The 24971-nt window shown below is 30.1% G+C and overlaps 3 protein-coding genes across 3 annotated transcripts; 1 reads left to right on the plus strand and 2 right to left on the minus strand.

Moving 5' to 3' along the window:
- Nucleotides 1-518: 518 nt before the first annotated feature.
- LOC117794248 lies at nt 519-2214 on the minus strand. Its single transcript, XM_034634833.1, has 3 exons — nt 2048-2214; nt 1303-1533; nt 519-872 (listed from the first exon to the last, which is right to left on the minus strand). The coding sequence occupies exons 1-3, from the start codon at nt 2199-2201 to the stop codon at nt 829-831; spliced, it is 429 nt and encodes a 142-aa protein (XP_034490724.1). The 5' UTR covers nt 2202-2214; the 3' UTR covers nt 519-828.
- A 421-nt stretch (nt 2215-2635) lies between these two features.
- Nucleotides 2636-11424, plus strand: LOC117794239 (BTB/POZ domain-containing protein KCTD5). The gene is made up of 5 exons (XM_034634821.1): nt 2636-3733; nt 8397-8582; nt 8658-8723; nt 9834-10024; nt 11063-11424. Exons 1-5 carry the CDS (start codon nt 3503-3505, stop codon nt 11073-11075), a joined length of 687 nt encoding a protein of 228 aa, XP_034490712.1. The 5' UTR covers nt 2636-3502; the 3' UTR covers nt 11076-11424.
- Nucleotides 11425-17153: 5729 nt separating this feature from the next.
- Nucleotides 17154-20862, minus strand: LOC117784517. The gene is made up of 3 exons (XM_034622272.1): nt 20254-20862; nt 19058-19345; nt 17154-18197 (listed from the first exon to the last, which is right to left on the minus strand). Exons 1-3 carry the CDS (start codon nt 20860-20862, stop codon nt 17154-17156), a joined length of 1941 nt encoding a protein of 646 aa, XP_034478163.1.
- Nucleotides 20863-24971: the final 4109 nt, after the last annotated feature.

Raw genomic sequence — 24971 nt, forward strand, 5'->3', positions numbered from 1 at the left:
TTCATACTAAGACTTGATATGATATAGTGGACCGATTTAAAGCAAACTTGATCTATATCTTTATTCTATTAGTTTTTTCTGATATCTCAACAAACAAAAAACTTTTTCATTTATTTATTATTATTATAAAAAAAATTGTAAGCAGCCGAATCGGATTACTATAAAACTGACAAAGGAAATATCACTTTGTATAAAAAACTTCTTGGTTTCCAAATTTTCAACTTAATAAAAACAATTGTTTGTGTTTAATTTAATTAAAATTATTTTTAATTAAAAAACTCATAATAATATTTATTTAAAAAAAAATTATTAAAAAATTGTTCCTTTTTTACGATAAATTCTTATCTAAATATTTAAAGGCAAATAAAAAAGTCGTAACTTATTACCCAGTACTGCAATTTTGTACAAAAACTCTCAAATTTTCTGCATTTTTTTTTTAACTATTTCTTAACTTTGCTTAAAATTTTAAATTGATTTGAAAAATAATTGAAATATTATCAAATACATATTTTACTTTAATAAAATAACTATTTACTGCTGACAAAAAACTAAGATGACTAAAAAAAATTATTATTTTAATTAAGAAATTTGTTCAATAATTCCAAGGGCATCAAATCTTCGGCGAGTCGATAGTAATTTTTCTTGCATGTTTTTTTTTGTGTTATTTTATTAGCTAAATACAGCCTGTTGTGGTTGTGGTTGTTGTTGTAGCTATGATATCATAGTCTCAACTCCAACGCAACGCCAACACAAAATTTGTTTCGGTCTGCTACAAGTCTAGCTATAGTTCCAGTTCCAGTTTCGGTTCCAGTTGCAGTTCCAGTTCCACTAAACCGCCTTGACTTTGGCGGATTCCAACTGCTTAGATTTAGCTGCAATTGAAGATGTTTAAATAGAGATTTTTTAAATATCAATAACAATAATATTTTTTATATAAACTGGACTAAGAGATTTATATATAGTATATGGAAAATATGTAAATAGATTTTACTGGATGTTTTGATATCAAAAGATATCGATTTTATGGATAATGAAAATATCTAGTCAGAGTCTAGATATTTTTGAAAATTATCAATATGGATAAATATGTTTAGAAAAAAAAACCGATATATTAACCAGTAACATCGATATTGGTGGAACATAAAATATCGCTCGAAAATATATTATCGCAATAAAAGATCTATCGAGTTATATATCAATATGTCATTAAAAATCAGAGATAAAAAGAGAGAGAGAGATGAAAAATAGATAGAGAGAGAGAGAGAGAGAGAGAGAGAAAGAGAGAGCGAGAGAGAGACATACCTGTAATGAGCGTATCTGCATCACTTGGCGCTGTCAGCAGCTCCTCAGCGGTGATTTCACCGGTGGTTAGCACAGTGCCACGCCCACTTGCCGCCTCCGAGCGTTGTTGCACCTGTTTACGCAGCTTGCGAAGATAAGACGCCTTGTATTCGTCGCTTGGCTTCCCACCGAGGCCATAACTGACCTCGAGCACTGTCAGCGGTATAACGGTCGAGGAGACGGCCACCAAATCTTCCGAAGAAAAACGTAGAGAATAAGAGAAGAGCAGCAAGATTATTATATTGAAATTGAATACTTAAAATTAAATTATTTATTATTATTACTGATTTCAATTGTTTAAGTTTGTATGTATGTATATATAATTTTTATCAATTTATATTTACATATTTATTCTAATTTAAGGCATAAATATTAAAACCAATTTTAAAATTTAAATCTGAAATATTTTCTTATATATATGAGGAAACGACTCGAATAATTTACATATATTTATACAAGGTTACAACACTTAAAAAAAATCATAATTTATTTATAATTATGATATAAAAAATGTACTTATAGTTTGACTTACTGATATAAATTCAGGTTACAAAATATGAAAAGTTCATAAACCTAAATTTTACAAGTTTAGAAAAAAATTAATATACTGATTATAAAAAATTTAAATTGAATAAATAGATAACAAAAATTAAGTTACTGATTATTTAAAATAGAAAAAAAAAATATGAGATCTCATATATCTCACCAGCTTCGAATTTCTCGTCAGGATTTCGCTTATATAACATCGGCGACGGCATTGAGCTGACGCAATCCAAGGTCATAGAGAGCAGCAGAGCTGCCACAAGAGTTGCCACCATCACTCTGTTCATTCTGCCAGTCGCTGCTGTTTTTATGTGCATCTTTATTTAACTAAATTAATTATTATTTCGCTTCGAACACGTCTACACTACCAAAGACTTAAATATCAACTAAAGTGCGTGCGATTTTTGATTTGTATTTACTGCGCAGGCGTAACGGCGACAGAGCTGCCAGATCTGTCATTTCTTGTACTAATTATGTGCGAATTTCAATGTTATCTCATTAATATATTCATTTGTCACTTTAATACATTTTTTTATTATTATCCACTATCAAAAGTTTATTAAATTAATACTCTTAGATTTAGTCTTTGCCTTTCGCATTTTAGCGCACTTTAAACCATTACCTTAAAAATAGGGGGCAGTTTTGCAGCAGACAGTTTTCTGTGCGCTTGCTATTTGTGTTTCTATCAGCTTGCTGTCATGCACAGCTGTTGCCAGAGTTGCTCACGTAACTATCGATGGTGTATAGTTCAGTCGCACAGCGTTGCAGTTTAGTGTTATCGGCCGACCACCACAGTCTATCGGTTTTGGCAGTGTTTTGTTTTTTAATGTTCAATGAAAAATAAATTCGCCATCATCAAATGCAAATGGAACGGTGACATAAATGAATTGCACATAATAAAACGTGGCTGAAGCAGAAACAAGTAGAATAGTGCAGAGCGAGAACGAGAGAGCGAGCGAGCGATAGCGAGATTGAAGTTTGCAATAAATTAATAACGAAAGGTGCAACAAAGAAGCGAACGAAGCAGTGAAGAAGAAGAGAAGCATGAGCTGAAAACTGGACAAACAAACAGAGAGACACACACACACACACACAGAGAGACAGAGGGACTCATGCACACACACACACATACAAACGCACGCAGCAAATAGATTATTTCAAGGCAACTTCAAATAAGGTGACAATTGCGACAGCGGCAGAGCAGCAGCAGCGACGCTGAAGCAGACAACGACAATAATAACGAGGTGATAGAAAGAATCTAATTGGTCTCTGCTGTGGCAACAAAACCACGTGTATATGTATATGTATATGTGCAAGTGTGCAAGCAACAACAATAACAAAGGCAGCAAAGCAAACAGCAGCAGCGCAGCGACAGAGGCAGAGGCAGCAGCACAAGAAGCAGCGACAGAGACGACGCGAATGTGAATGTGAAGGCGAATGCAATTGTAATAACAACAACAACAGCAGGAGCAGAATTGTCATCTTCATCCTTATCTTTATCTCAGCAAGAACAAGCCAAGCGAGAGAAAGAGCGAGCGAGCGAGCGAAAGAGAGACGCGCACACACACACACACACATAAATACAAATACCATCAGCATTACCAATACCACTACAAATATGAGCACAGTGTTTATTAACTCACGCAAGAGTCCAAATCCAAATTCGAACCCGAATTCGAATCCGAATTCAAATCCAAATGCAGTGCTCAAAAAACAAGGCACTGACCAGTGGGTCAAATTAAATGTGGGTGGCACCTACTTTTTAACAACAAAAACAACGCTCTCCCGTGACCCAAATTCATTTCTCTCGCGTCTCATACAAGAAGACTGTGATTTAATATCAGATCGGGTGAGTTGCACACACACACATATATATACATATATATATTTATAGTGTACAATAGCTGCCAGCTATGCAGAATTGTTATTAAACGATAAACAAAAACAAATACACCCGAAATTACAGGTCAATGTGCAAGCACACATTTATTACTGCAAGTACAGTGACTACCAGCTAATATGACCCACTAGTTGTACATACACTGTTCCAAAATATTGTGCGCTAACGCTACAGTATTGCTAATTTATATTATGGCGCTAATACTAAAATTTAACAAAAAATTGTTTTTTTTTTTTACTTATTTTATACCATTTCAACAATTTTTCTACCTTTGCAATTAAAAATAGTGCTAAATCTGGCAATAAAATTGCTAAAATGGCAACACTGCATACATTAGGGTGCATCGATTTTGTTCGCAAAAAATATTAACTCAAATTCGTAATCTACGGTCAGTTCAAAAATTTGTATACCAAGAAACCAGGAAATAACACCGGAAATGTTAACCGAAACTAGCCGTTTGATTTTTAGTACCGGAACTGAAATCGTAACCGAATGAAAATTCTCTGTCAAAAATCGAATACCGAAACGTTTGTATCGTTACGATTGTGGTAAAGTTGCTCGGACAAAGAGTTGACAAAAAAATCATGTGAAATTTAACAAAAATTTGGACTTGTAACGTGGCTAAATGCGCAGTCAGACCAACTTCAAACTGTCATAACTTGATCAAAACTGAACCGATTTTCAAGCGGAATGTCATTTTGATCAAGATTTGGCTTCCAAATACATTCTGCATTCAATAATTTTTAAGTTTGTATTTTTGCCCTAGGTCTGTTTATTTCGATGTCATATTTATGTTAAAACGACATCTTAAAATTTAAAATGTTTCAAAATTGATTTGTTGTACCGTTACGTACCGGTACTGATACCGGAATCGAAAGAAAAAAACTGAAATAGAACCTTTTACCTTTTATAATAAAACAAAATTGATAATATTGAAAGTGAGGCAGTACTTTTGTGATTCACTGTATGTATAATTGGCATGCTTGTAAATAGATTTATAGCGGACATTGCGCTCATAGCTGCCAGCTATGCATAACTGTAATTAAACGATAAACAAAAACAAAAACAGCCGAAAATTGCAAGTCAATGTGCACAAGCACACACACACACACACTACCAATACCAATGCAGGACATTCCGCGAACAATTACTACGCCCCCACCCCCCAATTACAGGCAAGAGCAGCAGCAGCAGAAGTAGAAGAAGCAGCAGAGACAGAAGCAGCAGCAGAGACAGAAGCAGCACAGACAGAAGCAGCAGCTCTCAGGGTCGTCCCAAAGTGCATTTAGCTTCGCTGCAGACGTCGACGTCGACGTCAGCGTTGTTAGTTGTTAGTGGGCTGCATAGACTGCGTTTAGTGCACACATACAGTCAGTAAAGAAAGTGCTTGAACCAGGAACAGTAACAATTATAATTTTTTTTTTTTTTAATTTTAAATTTAAGCCATGTATACTTTTTATTTTATTTAAAAAAGTATTTTAAAATTTTTAAATTAGTTTAATTTAAAAAAAATAAATAATTTGTAAATAAAAAGTAACAATTACACTTTTTTTTAAGTGTTATGAATATTTTTAGATTCTGTTATATACAAAAGATTTTTAGATTCAATTTATATTTAGATTCAACTTAAAAAATATTTTTTCTAGATGATTTTTTTTACATATTTAAAATAAAATAAGATTATTATGATTTGAACATACAAATTTAAATATTTATTTTTATTTTATTATTTTATCGAAACTTTATTTTTTAATAATTATAATAATTATTTGCGGTTCCTGAAAATAAGTGTTTTGACCCAATAAATAAATTTGCAATATTTCTCTTGCAAAAAAAGAAAAATTTTGTTTTTAGATTTGTATTTTATTTTATATGGTTTTTAAGACAAGTTTAACTGAAAGACAAACAACTTTCATTGTCTTTAACTATTTTTAAAAATAAAAAAACCGAAATATGTGAATTTTTATTGTGTCCAAATACTTTCCTGACTAACTGTATAAGCATATGTATATACAAACAGAAACTGTATTTGTAACTAAAACAAGTTTAATGTCACATTTGGATGATTCTTTGCTTTTGTTTGATTTGTTTGCTGTTGTTGTTGTTTTTTTTATTTGTGGGTTGGTGGAGGGGGGAGAAATAACAACAAACATTTAAAACATTTTTGGTATAGCGCAATAATTAGGACAAAAATGCTTATAATAAATATAACATGTGCATTGAATGGTATAAACAAGTGAACACACACTTATTCAAGTAATTGTTTTGACCAAATAAAACACGCAATTATTTTGTGTCTAAATTTTAATATGGATTATTGAAACTAAAAGTAAACCATTAAGAAAATAATAAGAAATAAAAAATAACTATTGAAAATAACAGCCTATGTTTAAATTTCTTTAAATAAATATTAAACACCTATGCCGAAATTTCGAAAAAAAAAAATTAAATATGATTTCAACTTTTAGTATTCGAATAAAAAATTAAAAAATTAAGAGTAATTTTCTCATTTTTTTTTTTTTAAATTGAGATAATGAGATTAATTAGGCTTAACTATTTGTGTTAAACATGTTAATTTCATTCATTGTCATAATAATTACTTGACTTGGTGTATGCATATTTGCCATTTGCCATTGGCCGCTTTTATAAACAAAAACAAAAACAAGAATCGTTGGCAATAAATGCCGTTAGCGTCGATAGCGATTTCGATTTCAATTTAAAATTCAATTTAGAATTGTGATTGTAAATTGTGAATTGTAATTGAGGAATTGCGATTGCGATGCACAAATAGTTTCATTAAAAAGTTTGCATGTTTGTTTTTCTCTTTTTTGTTTTGTAGTCTGTTTTCTTTTTATACCCTAAGTCCATTGAAAATGGGCAAAAAAGGGTATAATGTGTTTGCCAGAATGTATGTAACAGGCAGAAGGAGGGGTGGCAGACCCCATAAAGTATATATATTCTTGATCAGGATCAACAGCCAAGTCGATTAAGCCATGTCCGTCTGTCTGTCCGTCCGTCTATTTGAACGCGTTAATCTCAGAAACCATAAGAGCTAGAGACTTCAAACTTGGTATGTAGGTTCCTGGATACCATAGGCAGATCAAATTCGCTGTTTTAATTTTTCGATCGGACCACTATATCATATAGCTGCCATAGGAACGATACATCGAAAATGAAGTTATAGTATGAAAAAGTTTTTTGTTTGCTGAGATATCAGAACCAAACTGATAGAATATGCATCTGGGCTGGTATTATACATCCTGACCAAATTTGGTTAAAATCGGTAAACTATATAATATAACTGCAATAGAGACGCTCAATCGAAAATTAAGTCTTAGTATGAAAAAGTTGTTTGTTTTTTGAGATCTCTTAATCAAACTGATAGAATATGCATTTAATTTTGGTTTTGTTCATCCTGGCCGAAGTTCGTTTAAATCGGTCAACTATATCATATAGCTGTCATGGGACCGATCGGTAGAAAATTAAGTTTTAGTATGAACAAGCTTTTTGTTAAGACATCCTAAAAAACTGATAGAATATGCAGTAATGTTATGTACATTCTGACCAGATTTGTTAAAATCGGTTCCATATATCATATAACTGGCATAGGAACAATTGGTTGAAAATCAACTGGATATCCAATCAGGGTATCCTACTGTCGAGCGTGCTCGACTGTAGCCGCACCTCACCGCGAGCGAAGCGAGCAGAGGGCGGAGCCCCTTGTTCTTTTTTATTGATTAAATTCTTTTGTGCTGCCTCCCACACACACACACACACACACAGGTAACTAGATAATCGATGGGAGTGTGAGGCGATGTGGGTCGTGTGCTGTCTGTATTTCTTTTTTTATGCTTAAATTGTTTAAAAAACAAAACACAAACAAATATCGAGCTGATGGATTCTTAAATGCCCAATATCAAAATCTTCGCATGCATTCAATTTAATTACCATAAATGAAATACATTTAAAATTTAATACAAAATAATAAATATAGAAATACATAAAGTAGGAAATAGAAAATACTTTTCAAATTCAAATAGATTCCTGCCAAATTTTTAAAAATATTTCCATATATAGCAGGCAAATAAAAAAGGAAAAAATAGACAAATTTTTACAAATAATAAAAATTACAAAGAAGAGGAAAGTTAAAGAAAATGTTTAAAATGTATGATTGATTGAACTACTTTAAAGTATTTACAACTATATCTAAATTATCTTATCTAATTATTTCTATAATTATTAACCAATTAAATTCGTAAATTGTTAAATGCATAGTGATTAAATTGACTAGTTTTATATGTACATATATGCTCATAAACATAAAATGTATATTATTTAACCAATTAGAAACAAATTATTATAATAAACAAGTTCATTTTCAATACGTATATTACAATGAAATTATTTTAATTGATTAAACAAACTGAATATCAATAACTTTTGAGACGGAAATAGAAATAAATAAACATATAATATGAGTACAATACTCAGTAATTGACTCGAAACGGATATAATATGAAAAGCTACATTTATAAGAATAGATTTCAATATGTATTTGTATTTGTCATTGTGATTGACTGATTGATTTCCCCACTTTCTTGATGATTGACAGGATGAAACTGGCGCCTATTTAATTGACAGAGATCCCAAGTATTTTGCACCAGTTCTCAACTATTTGCGACATGGCAAACTTGTCCTGGATGGCGTATCCGAAGAGGGTGTCCTGGAGGAGGCGGAATTTTATAATGTTACACAACTAATTGCCCTGCTCAAGGAGTGCATCTGTCACAGAGATCAGGTGACTGTCTATCTATATAGAAATTGTTTAAATAATTTATTTTATTATGTTATTTATTAACTATTCCTTATGCAGAGACCACATGCGGACAAGAAGCGTGTCTACCGTGTCCTGCAATGTCGCGAACAGGAGCTCACACAGGTAATATCCCGATACGGGCTTATATGCAATCCCCATACCATACAACTAGTTTCAGAAAATATTCCTAAAGTGCTTAAAATTGAAAGGAATTCAAAATATATAGAACACAAAACTAAAAAACATGTTATGAGAATATTAAAGACAAGATAATTAGGAGAAAATTAGGAGAAATGTTATTTGGAATTTAATACGTGGAAAAATAATTGGAAAGAAAAAAAATGACCACAAAAATAAAATTAAATTAAATTTTAAATATAACTTGAAAGTTTAATATTTTTACAAATATAACTTAAAATTAAATAAAAATACATTGATAACACATAACTAGAAAATTATTAGGAATCCAAAATAAAAGAAATCAAAACTAAAATTATGAAAATTTGAATTTCACAATTAAATATTAAAACTTAAACTAAACTAGCAAAAATTTCCAAAAAAAAAAAAAAAAAAAAAAAATTTTAATTAAAAATATCGCGATACTTTTTAGAAAATACTTTTTTTTTTTACAAAATACATTCTTTTTTTGGACATCGCAAACGCTTTTTTGAAAATCTTGCAATTGTTGAAAAAAAAAGTATTTTTGTTGTCCGATTTTGTGCGCACAGTAAAATAATAATTAATATTCATAAAAATCAATGTTACTTATGCTTATTTTACTGAAGTCGTACTATCTAATTTGTTATAATTCGAATATTTTTCTTACTTGCATTTTCAATTTGTTCCATTCTTGCATTTTTTGTTTTTGCATTCCTATTTTGTTATGTTTTATCTGTATTCTAAGTGACAGTTTTCTTTGATATTGTAATTCTTAAAAAGATACTCGAAATTTGCTTTCTTTTCTACATCTGTACTTGGATTTTTAATTTTTTTTGTGTTCTTCTAGTCATTGTTTTTGAAATTCTTAATACAATTTTTGGATTTCACTTTAATTTTTTTAATATCGATATCTTTTTACATTTCCCTTTCTGTATTTAGATATTAAATTCTTTTTTTCTTTGTTTTGAAAATTCTTGCTATTATTCGAAATTGGCTTCAATTGTTTTTTTTATATTTTTTAAAACTTATTTCGAAAGTGTTTTAATTATGATATCGTTGAAATATGAATTGCAGATGATCTCAACGCTGTCGGATGGTTGGCGATTCGAGCAATTGATTTCCGTTGGCATGCAATACTCAAATTATGGTCCTTTCGAGAACAACGAGTTCCTTTGTGTCGTCTCCAAGGAATGCGGATCGACAGCTGGACGGGAACTGGAACTCAATGATCGCGCCAAGGTTCTGCAGCAGAAGGGATCACGAATGTAAGAAGAAGAAGTAGAAGAAGAGGAGCAAGCGGAGTGAAGAGAGAGTGTCACATTTATCCATCTCTCTCTCTATCACAATCACAAAGTATAATTGTCTCTGTCTGTTGTGGGTTGGCAAACATATTTAATCGATTTAATGTACACTTGATGTGATTCCCAATGAATCCAATCATGACAATTTGTCATTTGTCTTTTGCCATGACATTGATATTAATTGGCAAGTCATAAATTAGCTGATAAGCTGATAAGTCTCGTTATCTAATGATTTAGCAGACCATTTTGGAATTAAGTGTGTTGCCCACCGACAGATTGTCATATCGATAAATGGATAAATGCATTAACATATACAATATAGTATATATATTGTATGATAACAAGTATTTGCAATTAACGCACAATTACATCTTAAGCGATGCATTGACAATTTGTCAATTTATCAATTGTTCATAGATATAAGCCAACATTTAACATGAAATTCAAGTAATTTACAATTCAATTTATGCATTTCATGAGACGACGCACAACTTGAACAATTTATCTATAAATGTATATTAAGTACACTTTTAATTCGGCTAAACTAATTTCAGTCCACAATTTATACAACATACTTTATATTACAAAAGAAAATATACATTTTTTCGCCTTTTGGGACTTTCTCAAAACGCTTCAACTCATTAAACATGTTTTTAACCAAAGGTCGGAAATATTGATTCTCATGTTAAACTTCTTATTTTCGTACAAGTTTTTTAAATTCAAGGAAATTTGCTTCTGTCATTGCTTAAGCAAAATCCATTTTTTAAAGTTTTTTCTCCAACTGTTTTTTTATAGCAATTTTTGAAAAACAAAAATTCTTTTCAAATACTTTTAATTGAGAAACCGAGCGTACTTAAATTTGTTTGATATTTGCAACCTTTTATAAATACTTAATATATGTATTGCATAATTTTTTTATAAATTTTATTATTTGATGGCCTATTAATTGAGATTATTTCTCTTTTTCTTTTTCTCTCTCTCTCTTTCTTTGTCTAATTGCAGTCTTGGAATTTAAAAAGCCCCCAAAAAAGTAAAACTAATTCCCATCATAAAACATCATGTTGAAAAACGAGTCACACAGCACAACAACAACAACAACAACAACCAAAAGCAAGCACAACATCAACATCAACAACAACAACAACAACAAGAAAAACAAAATCTAAACAAAATGCAATAGCAATATTTATAGCTACAATAACAACAATAATTATTAATTAAGCCTAACGTGATCTGAGCCTTATTTTATGGCAGTGCTGTTTTCAATTAAAACAAAAACCAAAATTATGGAAATTATGATTAAAATAAACGTAGTCCGTCAGTTAGAAAGTCGGCCAAACAGTTCGTCATTAAACAGCAATTAATCACATGATTTTTTAAACAATCATTTTCATTTATTTCAATTAAAACTTCGATCATATTACAAAAATATCATAGAATATATATCAACAATTTTCATAAGTTTTAGCTTATCCACCAAGTCCATTTAATAGTTTCTTTTTTTCTCATGACTTTTTGATGCAGGGATCGCAAATCAGAGTTATGACTCGAAATAAAAATCAAAACTAAAAAAAAACTGGATAAAAAGGATGATTCTTTAAACCGAAACAAAAACTTTTAATTTGCATTTTTTAAATATTTATTAATTTCAACTCTTAAATATAGATCAAGTTAATAATATTACAAAATACTAATTGAAAGTCAATTTTTATTTTACAAAATCTTAGTATATTTCTGATTTGCAACATTTTTTGTAAAGTACTAACCTTTTTTTCACAAAATATAAGTAAATTTCTTATTAATAAATTTATAATTTTGCTTTTTTTTTTATAAATTTATTGTTGAAAATTAAAAATAAAAATTGATTGCATATTCCGAAAAATATCCACTTTACCAGAATAAAATTAAACAAAATTTTGTGGTATTTTGGGTATTATTCTTATGTGTATCCAAGTTTTATACTTTTTAAAATAAATTGAAAACAAGAATTATACTAAGATTTTAAAAAACAAATTGATCTGCAATTATTATTACACAATTTATTGTTTTAGACCAAAAGTTGAAAGACTAAATTATTTCAATTTTTTAATGTTGATTTTTTTGGTAGCGACATTTCTATTTTGTTTTATTTTGAGCATAAATCTAGACCTCAAGTCAACTAAGCTTGAACAGCTTAAAGTTTTTTTTTCTTAATATTTTGACAAAAATCAAGAATTGAATTATTATATTTTTTATAAATTGTTACGTTCCCTGGTCAAATTCTTAGAGAATTATTCACAATTATTCACAAACCAGCAGAAAACTCGCTCGGAACACAACACTGCGCTCTTCAAACGATCCACACTCAATATATAATATATGATAAATATACTATACTTATAGTAAACTTAGTTATGCGATTTACTTTAATGTATTTCTCTTCTGTTGGCTTCCGTTTTTGCCTTCCGCATTTGAAGAGTGCGTTATTACGCTTAATAAATTTGTTGCATCGATGATGTTGAAATGGATGATAATGATGATGATGATGATGATGAAAACGAAGATCAAGATTTAAGTAGCACATGCATTAAATATGTGGATCAAGCACCAAAAACACCGCCAACATTGCTTAGGCTAAAGATACAAACAAACAAAACAGACAAACAACAATTAACTTTAATAACTAATATTTATGTACGTGTATAACCGACAAGTAAACTAAGCAGCAAATTATAAATAGAAAAGGCACCTAGAAGATGCATAGATGCTTAGACAAAACACATTCAGAATAATAACAAATACAACAAAAACTATAAAACAAATTACTTGGAGTTTTTCAATAATTATTTCGTAAATTTCACAGTCAGTTTATCCAGTATTTGGACAATGCAAAGAAATCTGAAACAATTGTTAAAGTAAACAAATAAAATGCCATAAAAAGGTTAAGCTTAATGCACTTAATAAAAATTATTTTGTACTTTAATTGTTTTTCTCTAGCTTAAAAAAGTTTAAAGCCTTTCAAAAATATGCTAGAAATAGAATTAAATAAGCCAAAATGGCAACACTGTTGAAATGAGCATAAAAACTTTTCGATTTCACAACGGTTTTCATAATATCATTTGTTTTTTCGAATTTTTAAATAATTTTAAAGTTACAAAATATGACAAATTTCGTAATTTAATGCTAAATATATTACACTGATTGCTTAAAATCAGAAAATTGTGTATAAATGAATAATAAATAAATTTATTATTTTTAAATATCATTTTTTCAAAATTGTAAAGTTATAAAAGCGTAAATATTATAATTTTCTTAATTCAATTTAAATTCAGTAATAACTCTAAATTTATTTTAAAATATTAAGCATCAGTCTGTTAAATAATTTAATTAATTGTATTTTTGCTAAAAGTTGGCAATTTGAAAACAAAAAGTTGATTAACTGCAGAAAAATAGTTTACGAGTTTGAGTTTGCGATCTAATTATTGAAGAACTCTATAATATTTGTAGAATTTATAATTGTACTTTTAGCTGTTTAGCTGTTTTTATTGTGCTTACAATAATACAATAAAATTAAATAACGCCGACGATGAAGACGAAGACATTTCACATTAACGCTCATCTGAAAACTCTGCATATATTTATAAAAATAATTGTAATAACATATATGTACATTATTATTGTTATTCACAATGCAATAATATATAAATATATCTATATATATATTGAGGATTGTAGGTAGGCAGTCGTAGTCCTTATTTTAGATGCGATTTTAATTAGAAGCGTGAATTTCAATTTAATCAATGAAAGGCAAACAAAAGTGTAACTAATTTTATTGGTATTATATACATTGACTATCAGATATCGAGATCATCTAGGTAATGCCTCATCTAATTATATACACACATAACACATACATATTTCTATATACCTATTATACACATATAGATTAAAATTGTTAACACTTGTTGGACTATCCGAATTCATATTTTATCCGCATTAACGAGACAAACATAAAATTGTTATATAACTCATTAATAACATTAGTTTATCGCTTTTTTCAACTATAGGAAAACTCAACGGCATTTGTCTAGCAAATAGAAAAGAAAAACAAAAAATCAGCTAATTTGGAATAACTTAATTTCACAACATTAAGTTTGAGCTGCATTTATGTCTGATAATTAAAAATATGTTTAACAAATATAAACAATTATGTAAATGCAAAACAATTAGAATATTTATGCGTGTATTACTAACTTGAGCTTTATTTAAAACATACAAATTATAATGCAAATGCAAATCAAAGAAAACCAACTAAAAGTGAAGAAGAAATTTTAAATCACGACTGAATTTATGTAAAATTGCACTAGAAAAAAAAAAAAACAAAAGAAGACAAAGTTGAGAAAGAGCTGCAAATAAACTGAAAGAAATTAAAAAAATTGAAATGAAATGATGTTAAAGCTAGAGTTACACACAATATTAATTCTATATATATATATAAATATATATATATATGTATGTATATAATTTTAAAAGTAAACTAATTTATACACAAAAAAAAAAAAAGAAAAACAATTTGAATAACGAATCAAAATGTCGCCACCTAAGTACTCGTAACCCATTTTGTATCCAATTTTGAATTATTTTATATGCACACACAGTGCAAATTAGAATAATGCTTACAATTATTTTTCTTTTTTTTTTATTGGCTGCAGCCAGCAACTTTTTTGAGCATGAATAACCTATACATAAGCTTGTAATTAATAAATTTAAAAAAAAGAACAGACAACAAAAAAAAAAGAGAGAAATCCAGAATCCTGTTAAAATGCAATTTACATATGTACGGTGTACAGAACAGATTTGTGACTATAAACATTATCATTAACATTGAAAAAAGTAGTGCTAATGAAAATGTTTTTAGCTAAAATGAAGCAGAAAATGTAATTACAATTTTATCTTGGCATTAAATAATTACAATAAACTCCTTAAAAGGCATTGATAACTAAATTTTTGAAAAGTTAAAATTATGAATTTAAAATGTTATGAATTTTAAGAAGTCTAGAAAATGTAAGAATGTGAAAGAATTTAAAAATAGAGAAAATCTTGTTCTTACACATTTTACATTTTTTAAACTTTTAATATTTCTTAAATATTTTTTGAGGTGCAAAATTTAATTTTGTCAAAATTTGGTCAATGCTTATTAAAAAAGGCATTCATTATAATTTTGTAATTTCAACAGAAATATTGATTTACTTTTAATGTTTAATTATAATTAAAGTTTTTTGCAGTTGCAGCATTTTTTTCAATGTTATTTTTATAAGCACAACTTTTTTTCAATGCAAATTAAATGAAAAAAGCATTAAAAAAGTAGTTAATTGTGTCTGATTCTGAAACACTTGTACATATGTAAGTAGCTAACATATATATACTGTATATCCTAGCAATGTCCTGTGGACAACAGTTGAGTACTCACAAGACGGCTTTTAAGACGGCACTTTTAACCACAAGTTGAAATACTCGTTAACGGCATAGAATATATTCACTTCCGACAACAAACATATATATATTCATATAGAGTTGACATTATGCATGTTGTACATTCTCACATACATATATGCGACTATATATGCAGACATATAGATACTACCTACAATACTTACATATGCTACAATACATATATCGAAAACGAAATCCGTGTAAACATAAATGGGCTTGAATTAACTCGCAGAACATATTGTATATTTAAAAAAATAAATAAATAAAAGATCCCTTTTTCTAAAAAAAGAAAGAAAGCAATTTTCGTGTTTTATTAAGGTTCTAATATTTTAATTTAATTATAGAATTTATTTAAGCATTAAATTAATTAGTTTTCAATCAAAATTGACTTTGATTTTAAATCTTATTATCAAATAATTAATGTGATTTGTTCATGCACTCATTTTACATTCAAATTTTATTAATTATGCAAAAAAAATTTTTTTTTCTCAAATTGTTTTATTTTTCTGAAATCTCTAGTTTTCATTTAAACTTCACTTTTAAATAGTAAAGCTTAACTCTATTTCTTATTTAACAATAAAAAGTAAAATAAATTTTCTTATAAGGCAAACTTTTAAGAACGAAGGCATATTCAAGACCAAAAATTTCTGATGCTCAATTTTGTGACAAACGTTATTAAATATATAATATAGAAACAATTAAAATAAAGTGTGACAATTCTTTATACCTAAAAATAACTTTTATGCACAGAGAAAAACGCAAATTTATTATTTTTAGGAATATTTACCGTTTATTATTATTTATAATTTCATATCGTTCGTCACAATATTGGATATCAGAAATTTTGGGGCAAGGAAATAGATTCGACTTTAGACATTAAGATCGTAGTTTTATTTAAATTTAAAAAACAGCACGGTTATGTTACAGTTGCATACAGTTGTTCAAGAAAGTGTTTTAACAAAGGCAAAAAATTTACGCAATTTTATTATTATTTAAGAAAAATAATTTTTATTAAAATTAACTATGTTTAAAAATAAGCAAAACACTGATTTGAATTTTGAATTGGTTAAAACCAAAGCTGCAAACCTCCAAAATATTGTAAAAGGTTTGAACCATAGAGCAAGACATCGGTTTGGTTCGCGAATTGGCTTATATACCCCCTGAACTAAGGCTTGGGCTCGAACCTTGGTTCAATTTCATACAACAAAATATTTGTATTGTTTTACATTTTTCTCTAAATTTTGTACTAATAAAATATTTTTTTTTGTAAAGAAATCAAATTTTGATTTTAATTTAAATTTATTTGAAGATTTAAATTTATTTGGTTTAATTTATTCGAAGATTTAAATATGATTTAATTTAATCCGAAGTGTCAAATAATTGCGCAATATTAGAAAAACATAAAATTAATGTAATAATTTTTTTTTCGGGCCGAACCTTTTATTTTAGAAAGCGGTTCGGCTTAGGTTCGGGTTCGCAAAGTAAATAACTTCAAGGGTTCGGTTTATCGTGCGGTTAAGGCTGCTTAAAAACCCGAACCGAAGCGGTTCGGTTTAGAACCGGTTTGCAGCCTTGGTTAAAACACTTGCTTGGGAGCATAACGGGTTAATCAGGTGCTGTTTTAGGCCACATAGCGATTGGCCGCATCCATGAACCGCCGGAGTCGTTGACGATGCGGCGCTGCCGAGCAAAATTCGAGAATGAAAACGAAGCAGGCGATAAACTGGAGAATGGCAAAGGAGCCAAAGATGCCGGCGAGCAGCCAGAGCGTGAGTTTGGTGGGATCCCGATCCCGTTTGCCGGCGTGAGCCATGTGCTCAATCCTGTCCAGATAAATGCGCCGAAAGCGATGAACCAAACCGGCGGACATCATGTTGATGAGCAGCTTATTGATGCGCTGCTTCAGATACGAATGCTGGCGCATAAAGATGGTGAGGGGAGCGGTGATGAGAGGATCGGGAAGGACAGTAAGACGATTTTTATTCGGTCCCGAGTCGACATCGAAACGATCCACAGTGGGCTGCAGCACAGGCACCACAATCCGCATGACATCATCCTCATCATCCCGCAGCTGTTCCAGCGATTTATACAGCGTGGGAAGTACAACGATTCTGCTCGCCGGCACCAGATCCCGAAAGATGATCTCCAAAGTGGGCAGCATATGGAATATGTAGTTCTGGGCCAGCACTTGGGCTAAACTACGCAATGGTGTCCTCATTCTGCCATCTTGCAGCAGAATATACAATTCTCCGGTGTAGGCGGCGCGTAGTACCAATGTCTGTAGAAGCCATAGAAGGAGTAGATATCTGGCAAAGTTGCGACGTGGCGGATTCGGATGCACTGCACCCAGCAAGGTGCACCACAGTGCCAGACACGGCAGCCGATTGTTCTCCCCGAGCACAAAGCGTCGCAGTCGCGGCACAGCCACAATTCCCTGCAGCACTACAATCAACCCGAATCCGAGCATAACACTTATCCATACACACAACCAGGCGTAATCTCCCAGAGGCTTCGTCAGCCGCTGCAGCGGCGTCAACTGATGTCCTCCGGGCACGACGAGCACGATCGGGAAACTCGTGTACGTGATCGCGGGCAACATGTAAACGGCTCGCTCCTTGTTGTACATAAAGGCCCCGAACGTTATGTTGGCCTCCCCATCGACAACCTGAAACAAATTCAATCAAGTTGAAATGCAGAATGCATCCTTAGACCGTATTGTGATCAAAATAACATTCCGTTTGAAATTCGGTTCAGTTTTGATAAAGTTATGTCAGTTTGAAGTTGACTTGTAAAGTCAAAATATTTGTTCAATTCGACATGATTTTTTACAAGTAAATGAAACGTCTTAGAATCAAGTTTAAAGTGTTGTTTTATACTAATTTTGACATAAGGAGTTGATTAAAAGTGAAAAATTGAGATTTAAAATTTAGAATTTTCAAAATTTCAAAGGGGGGACGCTTAGCATCGATTCCAAGATCTAGGGGGAAATTATTTTTTTTTTTAAATTAATAAAATTTGAATGCAGAATGAATTAAGAGGCTAATTCATGATCAAATTGACATTCTGCTTGAAAATCGGTTCAGTTTTGACAAAGTTATGACAGTTCAAAGTTGGTCTGAACTTTGAACTAGCTACTTTACAAGTCAAAATTTTTGTTCGATTTAACATGATTTTTTACAAGAAAATGAAACGTCTTAGAATCAGTTTAAAGTGTTGTTTTATACTAATTTTGACATAAGGAATTGATTAAAAGTGATAACTTGAGATTTAAAATTTTGAATTTTCAAAATTTCAAAGGGGGGACCCTTAGCATCGAATCCAAGATTTTGGGGAAAATAATTTTTTTTACAAAATTAATTAAATTTGAATGCAGAATAAATTCAGAGGCCGAATCATGAACAAAATGACATTCAGTTTGAAAATCGGTTCAGTTTTGACAAAGTTATGGCAGTTTTACTTTAACAAAAATATGAAACGTCTCAGAACCAAGCTATATATTACAAACATATTTAAGAAAACACTCACCATTCTCATGGCCCCTGTTATAGTGCCATTGGGAAGGACGATGCCCCTATCGTGATCGGTTTGCTCCACAAGTTGAATGCTGAAATTCATGCGCTCCGCGAGCAGACGGTAGAGCATGCCTTCAATGCCGTGCAGTCTTCGTCCTGCAGGAGTATCGTCGAGGACCACAAAAGGTCGATGCTGAAGGGTAACTGTGACCAGAGGACAACCGTGCATGTCATCCAGCTTGTGGTCGAAGAACAATGTGTGATTGTCCACATGGATCAGAGGAGCTGCACCCAAACCACCCTGAAATTAATATTGATCGATTTTTATATATAAAAATTAATCTGTATGAAACTGACGTAGAATTTCTATTAATATTATTACCAAGGCTGCAAGCCAGCCAAATTTTGGTATGAGTTTGGTTCGGCGGTTCGAACCATAAAGCAAGACATTGGTTTGATTCGCGAACCGGCTCGGGTTCGAACCTTTCTTCAATTTAATACAAAAAAATATTTCTTCAAGAAATTGACTACATAAACCAATTAAATTAAAAAAAAGCTGGATAATAATCTAATAATTTTTGTCCGAAGTCTCAAATAGTTTAGAAAACATAAAATTTAAGAAACTATTTGATTTTCAAACCGAACCTTTTATTTAAGAAAGTGGTTCGGTTTAAGTTTGAGTTCTTGTCAAAAAATAATATTCATTCTTGATATTGAAATCTGTATTGTTGATAAGAATATTTTTTTGAGAAGACATAAAATTTAAGAAACTATTTTATTTTCAAACCGAACCTTTTATTTAAGAAAGTGGTTCGGTTTAAGTTTGAGTTCTTGTCAAAAAATAATATTCATTCTTGATATTGAAATCTGTATTGTTGATAAGAATATTTATTTTTTGAGAAGACATAAAATTTAAGAAACTATTTTATTTTCAAACCGAACCTTTTATTTAAGAAAGTGGTTCGGTTTAAGTTGGGGTTCTTGTCAAAAAATAATATTTATTCTTGATATTGAAATCTGTATTATTGATAAGAATATTTTTTTTGAAAAGACGTAAAATTTAAGGAACTATTTGATTTTCAAAACGAACCTTTTATTTAAGAAAGTGGTTCCGTTTGATATTAGGGCTCTTGTCAAAAAATAATATTCATTTTTATATTGAAATCTGTTGATAAGAATATTTTTTTTTTAAATAAGAAAAAGCTGTACCTGGAATGTGGCATAGTGAACCGGCTGCGATGACTGACAGGCTTTCGATCGATAGGGATAATAGTTGTAGACCTGAACCTGTCCCGTCTGGCGATCCTCGAGAAATACATTCACATTGATGACATAAATGGCAAAGAGACGGCGAAATATCAGCTTGATGGTATCGAGACGATCCTGTTCCTGACCCGTATAAACAATGCAATAGTAGCCGTTCCTTTTGAAGGATCCATCCAGCTGAACGAGACGTCGCTCCAGTCGATAAAAAGCCCAAATGCTGTCCAGCAACCAAATTGCAGTTGTCTGCATATTCAAGGCATCCGCTGGCTCCAGAGGAACTGCATCATTTTTGAGTGTGACTGGAACTGTGACCGTTTCATCGATGCGTTCCCCCTCCAGCAGAAATTTAATGCGTCCCGCACCAGATGCGAGTGCCAAGACATCATCTATAAGATCGTTGTGTAGTCCACGACTCTCTTCCCACGTTGCCAGCTCAATGATCGTCAAGGGCTTCGACGAATCGCTGGCATAGTGACTGTTAATGGTCCACACCAAGGCGTACATCAGCGATATATTATAGCTAGCGGTCTGTAGTCCTGCGATTACCAACATGTTGAGGATTCCATGTAAGACTATTTTAAATTTCAGTTCGTATACGTATTTTTATTCGTTATCCTGTTGGCAGAGTTGCTATTTTAGCTATTTTATAGCTAGCTTTAACATTTTTATTATTGCGAGAGTTAGAAAGCTTAACTTAATTTTATTTGAATATTCCTAATGCTACAAATAACCATAAATTTTCGGAAAATTACTGTTCTACTTTTGACGTTACTTTGGGAAAATGAGAAACTTAATATTTTAGCTATTTTCTTGCTTAAAATTAAAAATTTTTTAAAAGCGAAGCTAAAAATCTAGAAATTTATTTTTATTTTTATTTAAGTTGAAGATTCCTAAGACACAAAATTTTTAAAAATATAGAAATCTAGGAATTTTGAAAGCCCATTGTACTTCTTTTGACTTTACTAAGGGAAATTGAGAAAACTGCTTTTAAAAACATTAAATACTATGTAAGAGTTTTTGTATAATCTCTATTACCATTTATGGCCTAAAATTTATTTAAAAACATTTTTAAAAATAAGATTTTCAAAGAAGTGTAACTTGTTGTTTTATACAATTTAGTAGTTCAAAGTTTGATTAATTATTAAATATATACGTAGTTGTTTAAAAAAAAAATTAGGTAGCATTTTATGTTTTTTATGTTGCACTTACGTTTTGCTCCTTAACTTAAAACTGTTTTAAAAATTAACAATGTTTTTAGCATTTTTTTAGTTAAGCTTTTTCTAGCTATTTTCAAGCTTGGCAGTTTTAGTCCATTATAAATTATGGCAACACTGCTGTCAGGCTTTTAGTCCGCTGTTCGCTTATCGGATCGCATTATCTGGCAAATTGCGTTTAAATGGATGCGCCATCAGTTAACAAAGCTGACACATGCGATTTCCAGTTAAATACAATAATACAAAAATCTATAGTTAAATAGTTGCTGTTAAATTAAAACAAACATCTACTGTTAAACAGCTGTTATTAGTAAAATGGCTCGTTAACTTTAAATGGCAGCAAACCAGTGAGCAGTGTGACCAAATAATTGATCTTCATATAAACATTACGCAGTGTGACCGCTTGGTAGAAATGTACAAAATATCAAAATAGCATTAACATAAATTCAAATTGCAACTGAAAAAATTACAAATTGCATTATTTTTGTGCAAAATTTGAATTAAATAATTCCGGCAAGAGACTGACTAAATTAAATTTTATAATTAAAATTGATGCAATTTCACCAACGATTTTAAATTTGAAATATGTTTAAATATTCGAAATGTCAATAACGATATGTAAATATTTGTATATATATTATTATTATATAAATAATTATAAAAAGTATCAAAATTATTTGTATTTAATAATGGTTGAGTTTTTCCTTTTTTTTTAAATTATTATTAATAGATCATATTTAATTATGTAAGCCAACAACTTTTTAAGCCTTTTTTGAACTTTAAAATATTCGAAATGAAAAACGATTTTTAAATATTATTATTATTAAAAAAATATTAATATAAATATTATTAAATATTATTCATTAATTTTATTATTATTTATAATATAATAAAAGGTATCTAGGATTTCTAAATAATTGTTTTAATTAATTTAATTATTATTATCGAATATTATATTATAATAAACCTTAATTTCTTAAGGCATTTTTAAAGCTTTGACATAAATATCTTTTCAATTTACGTCAACGTTTCAAAACATCTAAAAATGGTACATTTTTCTCTAATTCCTAGTACGAAATATTTTCGTAAAGTGGCAATATTTAAATACAAGTTGCAGCTGACAGTTTGGAGGTGTGTGTGTTTGTGGAGCTAATGCAGACGACTGTCAGCCAGTGTGACCCCAAAATACAAGGCATATAAAATTGGGAAAAAATAACAAATAAGCATTATTTTGTTGTAGCTCTTGTGGTTTATCTTGAAATGAGTAATTGGCGCAACTAAAAGTGCAACTGATGCATCTTTAGATTTGTGTCGCAATCCGATTCAAAGATCGCTGACTTTATTTATATCTGTGTAGTTAATTTGTATGTTGCACTTGTGCTGAACTCGACAGTTCAAAAATTGGCACAGAAAATTGGAAAAACCACCCACAGGCGCAGTCCGCAGTGCCTGTTGAAATGAAAATAAAACAAATTGAAATGAAAATAAAACAATTTAAATACTCATAAGTACAAGCTGATATTTTGTTGTAGCACATTTGGTACAAATATTTTTGGCGTTCTTGAAGTCCATTTTTGAGCTTAGCTCAGCATTTTCTTGATGACACACTTTAAATTACGCTGCAAGAATTTTACAGCCCAATTAATTTAATTACTAGTCAAAATGAAGACCTTCAAAATATTATATTACATACTAAAAAAGATTTTTTTAAATCCTGTATATTTTTTTTTATTTATTTAGTATCAACTTAGTATAGTTGATTAAAAATAAATTCAAATTGTATAAATGGCTTTAAATTAAATTTAAAATAAATTTATATAAAAGTAAAATTAATACTGAAATTATAAAATAGAATCAAATTAAATATTTAAAAGTGTAAGAATTTTACAGCCCAATTAATTTTATTGATAGTCAAAAATGCAGACCTTCAAAATATTATATTACATACTAAAAAAACATTTTTTTGATTCTATATATTTTTTTAAATTTATTTAGTATCAACTAAGTAAAGTTGATTAAAATAAAATTCAAATTGTACAAATGGCTTTAAATTAAATTTATATAAATGTAAAATTAATACTGAAATTATATAATAAAATCAAATTAAATATTTAAAAGTGTAATAGTCAGCGGAAATTCAAAAATAATTTTTAAATGATACAACTATTGTTGCGAAAACCCAGCAAAACCCAACAGATCCATAAAAATGTATCAATTAAAATGACTTTTGATTACAAATTATAAGAATTTTATTTAAAAATTAAAATAACAAAAAAAACTGAAAATTCGAAGAACATAAATCAGTTTAAAATATATAGTCAATGTTAAATGTACCAGCGAATACAAAATGTACCATAATTGGTACACAGTGAATTACATCGTCTAGCTGTGTGGTCACACTGTTACAAGACATTTAACTGACATCAAATTGCACAGCTTCCGGATTGCAAGCTGAAACTTAGACAAAACACGTTAAAGTTAAAGATAAGGCCCCCAAAATGCGACAATTGGCCAAAACACGAACTTCACTTGAGGTTTTATTTTCAGTGCAACATTTCCGCTGATTCTAAATTCAGAGACCAAAAAAAAAAAAAGTAGAGAAATATAAACAAAAAATGCTCATCAGCAAATTGTTAAAGCCAAGGTTTTTTTTGCATAATGTGTATGTTTATTAGGGTGCATCGATTTTTATGGGCCCAAAAATTTAAAAAATGCTTACCGAAATTCGTAATCTACAGTGAATTCTAAGATGTTTTCACCAAGAAATCATAGTTCTAAAAGCAATTTTTGGTTGCCGCTTTTTGAGTTGAAAAATATATTACTATTTTTTTTTTTTTTAATTTTTAGCATTAGTAGTAGTATTTTTTTGTCCGATTCTGACAAGATTGGTAACAATTCTTTTAAGAACCTGGACTTTCAAAAATTTCTAGAATCTAAGACTCTAGAATCTTAACCTTAAAACATAATTTTCATCCATGCAAAGATTAAAAAACATAATTTTTTTTACAACTATGGTTTCTTGCTGAAATCATTTTAGAAGTGAACGTAGAATAAAAATTTGGGTTATTTATTTGAAGACAAAAAATCGTTGCACCCTAATGTGTATATATATAAATATATATTTTTTTATATTTAAATATTTTATTATATTTGTTTATTTATTTGGCAGATGTTTTGTTTTTTTTTTTTTGTGGCACACATACGGAAACGAAATGAAAGTGCAGCTCAAAATAATGCAAATTGGGTTAGCGATGTGAGTGTGGTGAGTTTGGTGAGTGTTGCAGAGGGAGGGTGGTGAGTGAGGTGAGTGTGTGAGTGTTTAAGCGTGTGTGTCTTCAATTCAAGTGCGTGCAAAATTGCAGCGCTGCTTTTTAACACGATTCTGCAATGTCAAGCATTAAAGTCAACTTTAATTATGCTTTTGATTTGTTTTATTTGCTTCTCTGG

This window comes from Drosophila innubila, chromosome X, assembly GCF_004354385.1.
Source record: "Drosophila innubila isolate TH190305 chromosome X, UK_Dinn_1.0, whole genome shotgun sequence".
Classification (NCBI taxonomy): Eukaryota; Metazoa; Arthropoda; class Insecta; order Diptera; family Drosophilidae; genus Drosophila; species Drosophila innubila.

Excerpts from the sequence above, each read along its gene's own strand:
- LOC117784517 (XM_034622272.1), bottom strand. The coding sequence starts at position 20,862 with ATGTTGGTAATCGCAGGACTACAGACCGCTAGCTATAATATATCGCTG. Across the intron at positions 19,346-20,253 it reads TTCACTATGCCACATTCCAG|GGTGGTTTGGGTGCAGCTCC; the intron begins GTACAGCTTTTT and ends TATTAATTTCAG. Across the intron at positions 18,198-19,057 it reads TAACAGGGGCCATGAGAATG|GTTGTCGATGGGGAGGCCAA; the intron begins GTGAGTGTTTTC and ends AATTTGTTTCAG.
- LOC117794239 (XM_034634821.1), top strand. The coding sequence starts at position 3,503 with ATGAGCACAGTGTTTATTAACTCACGCAAGAGTCCAAATCCAAATTCG. Across the intron at positions 3,734-8,396 it reads GTGATTTAATATCAGATCGG|GATGAAACTGGCGCCTATTT; the intron begins GTGAGTTGCACA and ends GATGATTGACAG. Across the intron at positions 8,583-8,657 it reads GCATCTGTCACAGAGATCAG|AGACCACATGCGGACAAGAA; the intron begins GTGACTGTCTAT and ends TTCCTTATGCAG.
- LOC117794248 (XM_034634833.1), bottom strand. The coding sequence starts at position 2,201 with ATGCACATAAAAACAGCAGCGACTGGCAGAATGAACAGAGTGATGGTG. Across the intron at positions 1,534-2,047 it reads TGACGAGAAATTCGAAGCTG|ATTTGGTGGCCGTCTCCTCG; the intron begins GTGAGATATATG and ends TTTCTTCGGAAG. Across the intron at positions 873-1,302 it reads TGCAGATACGCTCATTACAG|CTAAATCTAAGCAGTTGGAA; the intron begins GTATGTCTCTCT and ends CTTCAATTGCAG.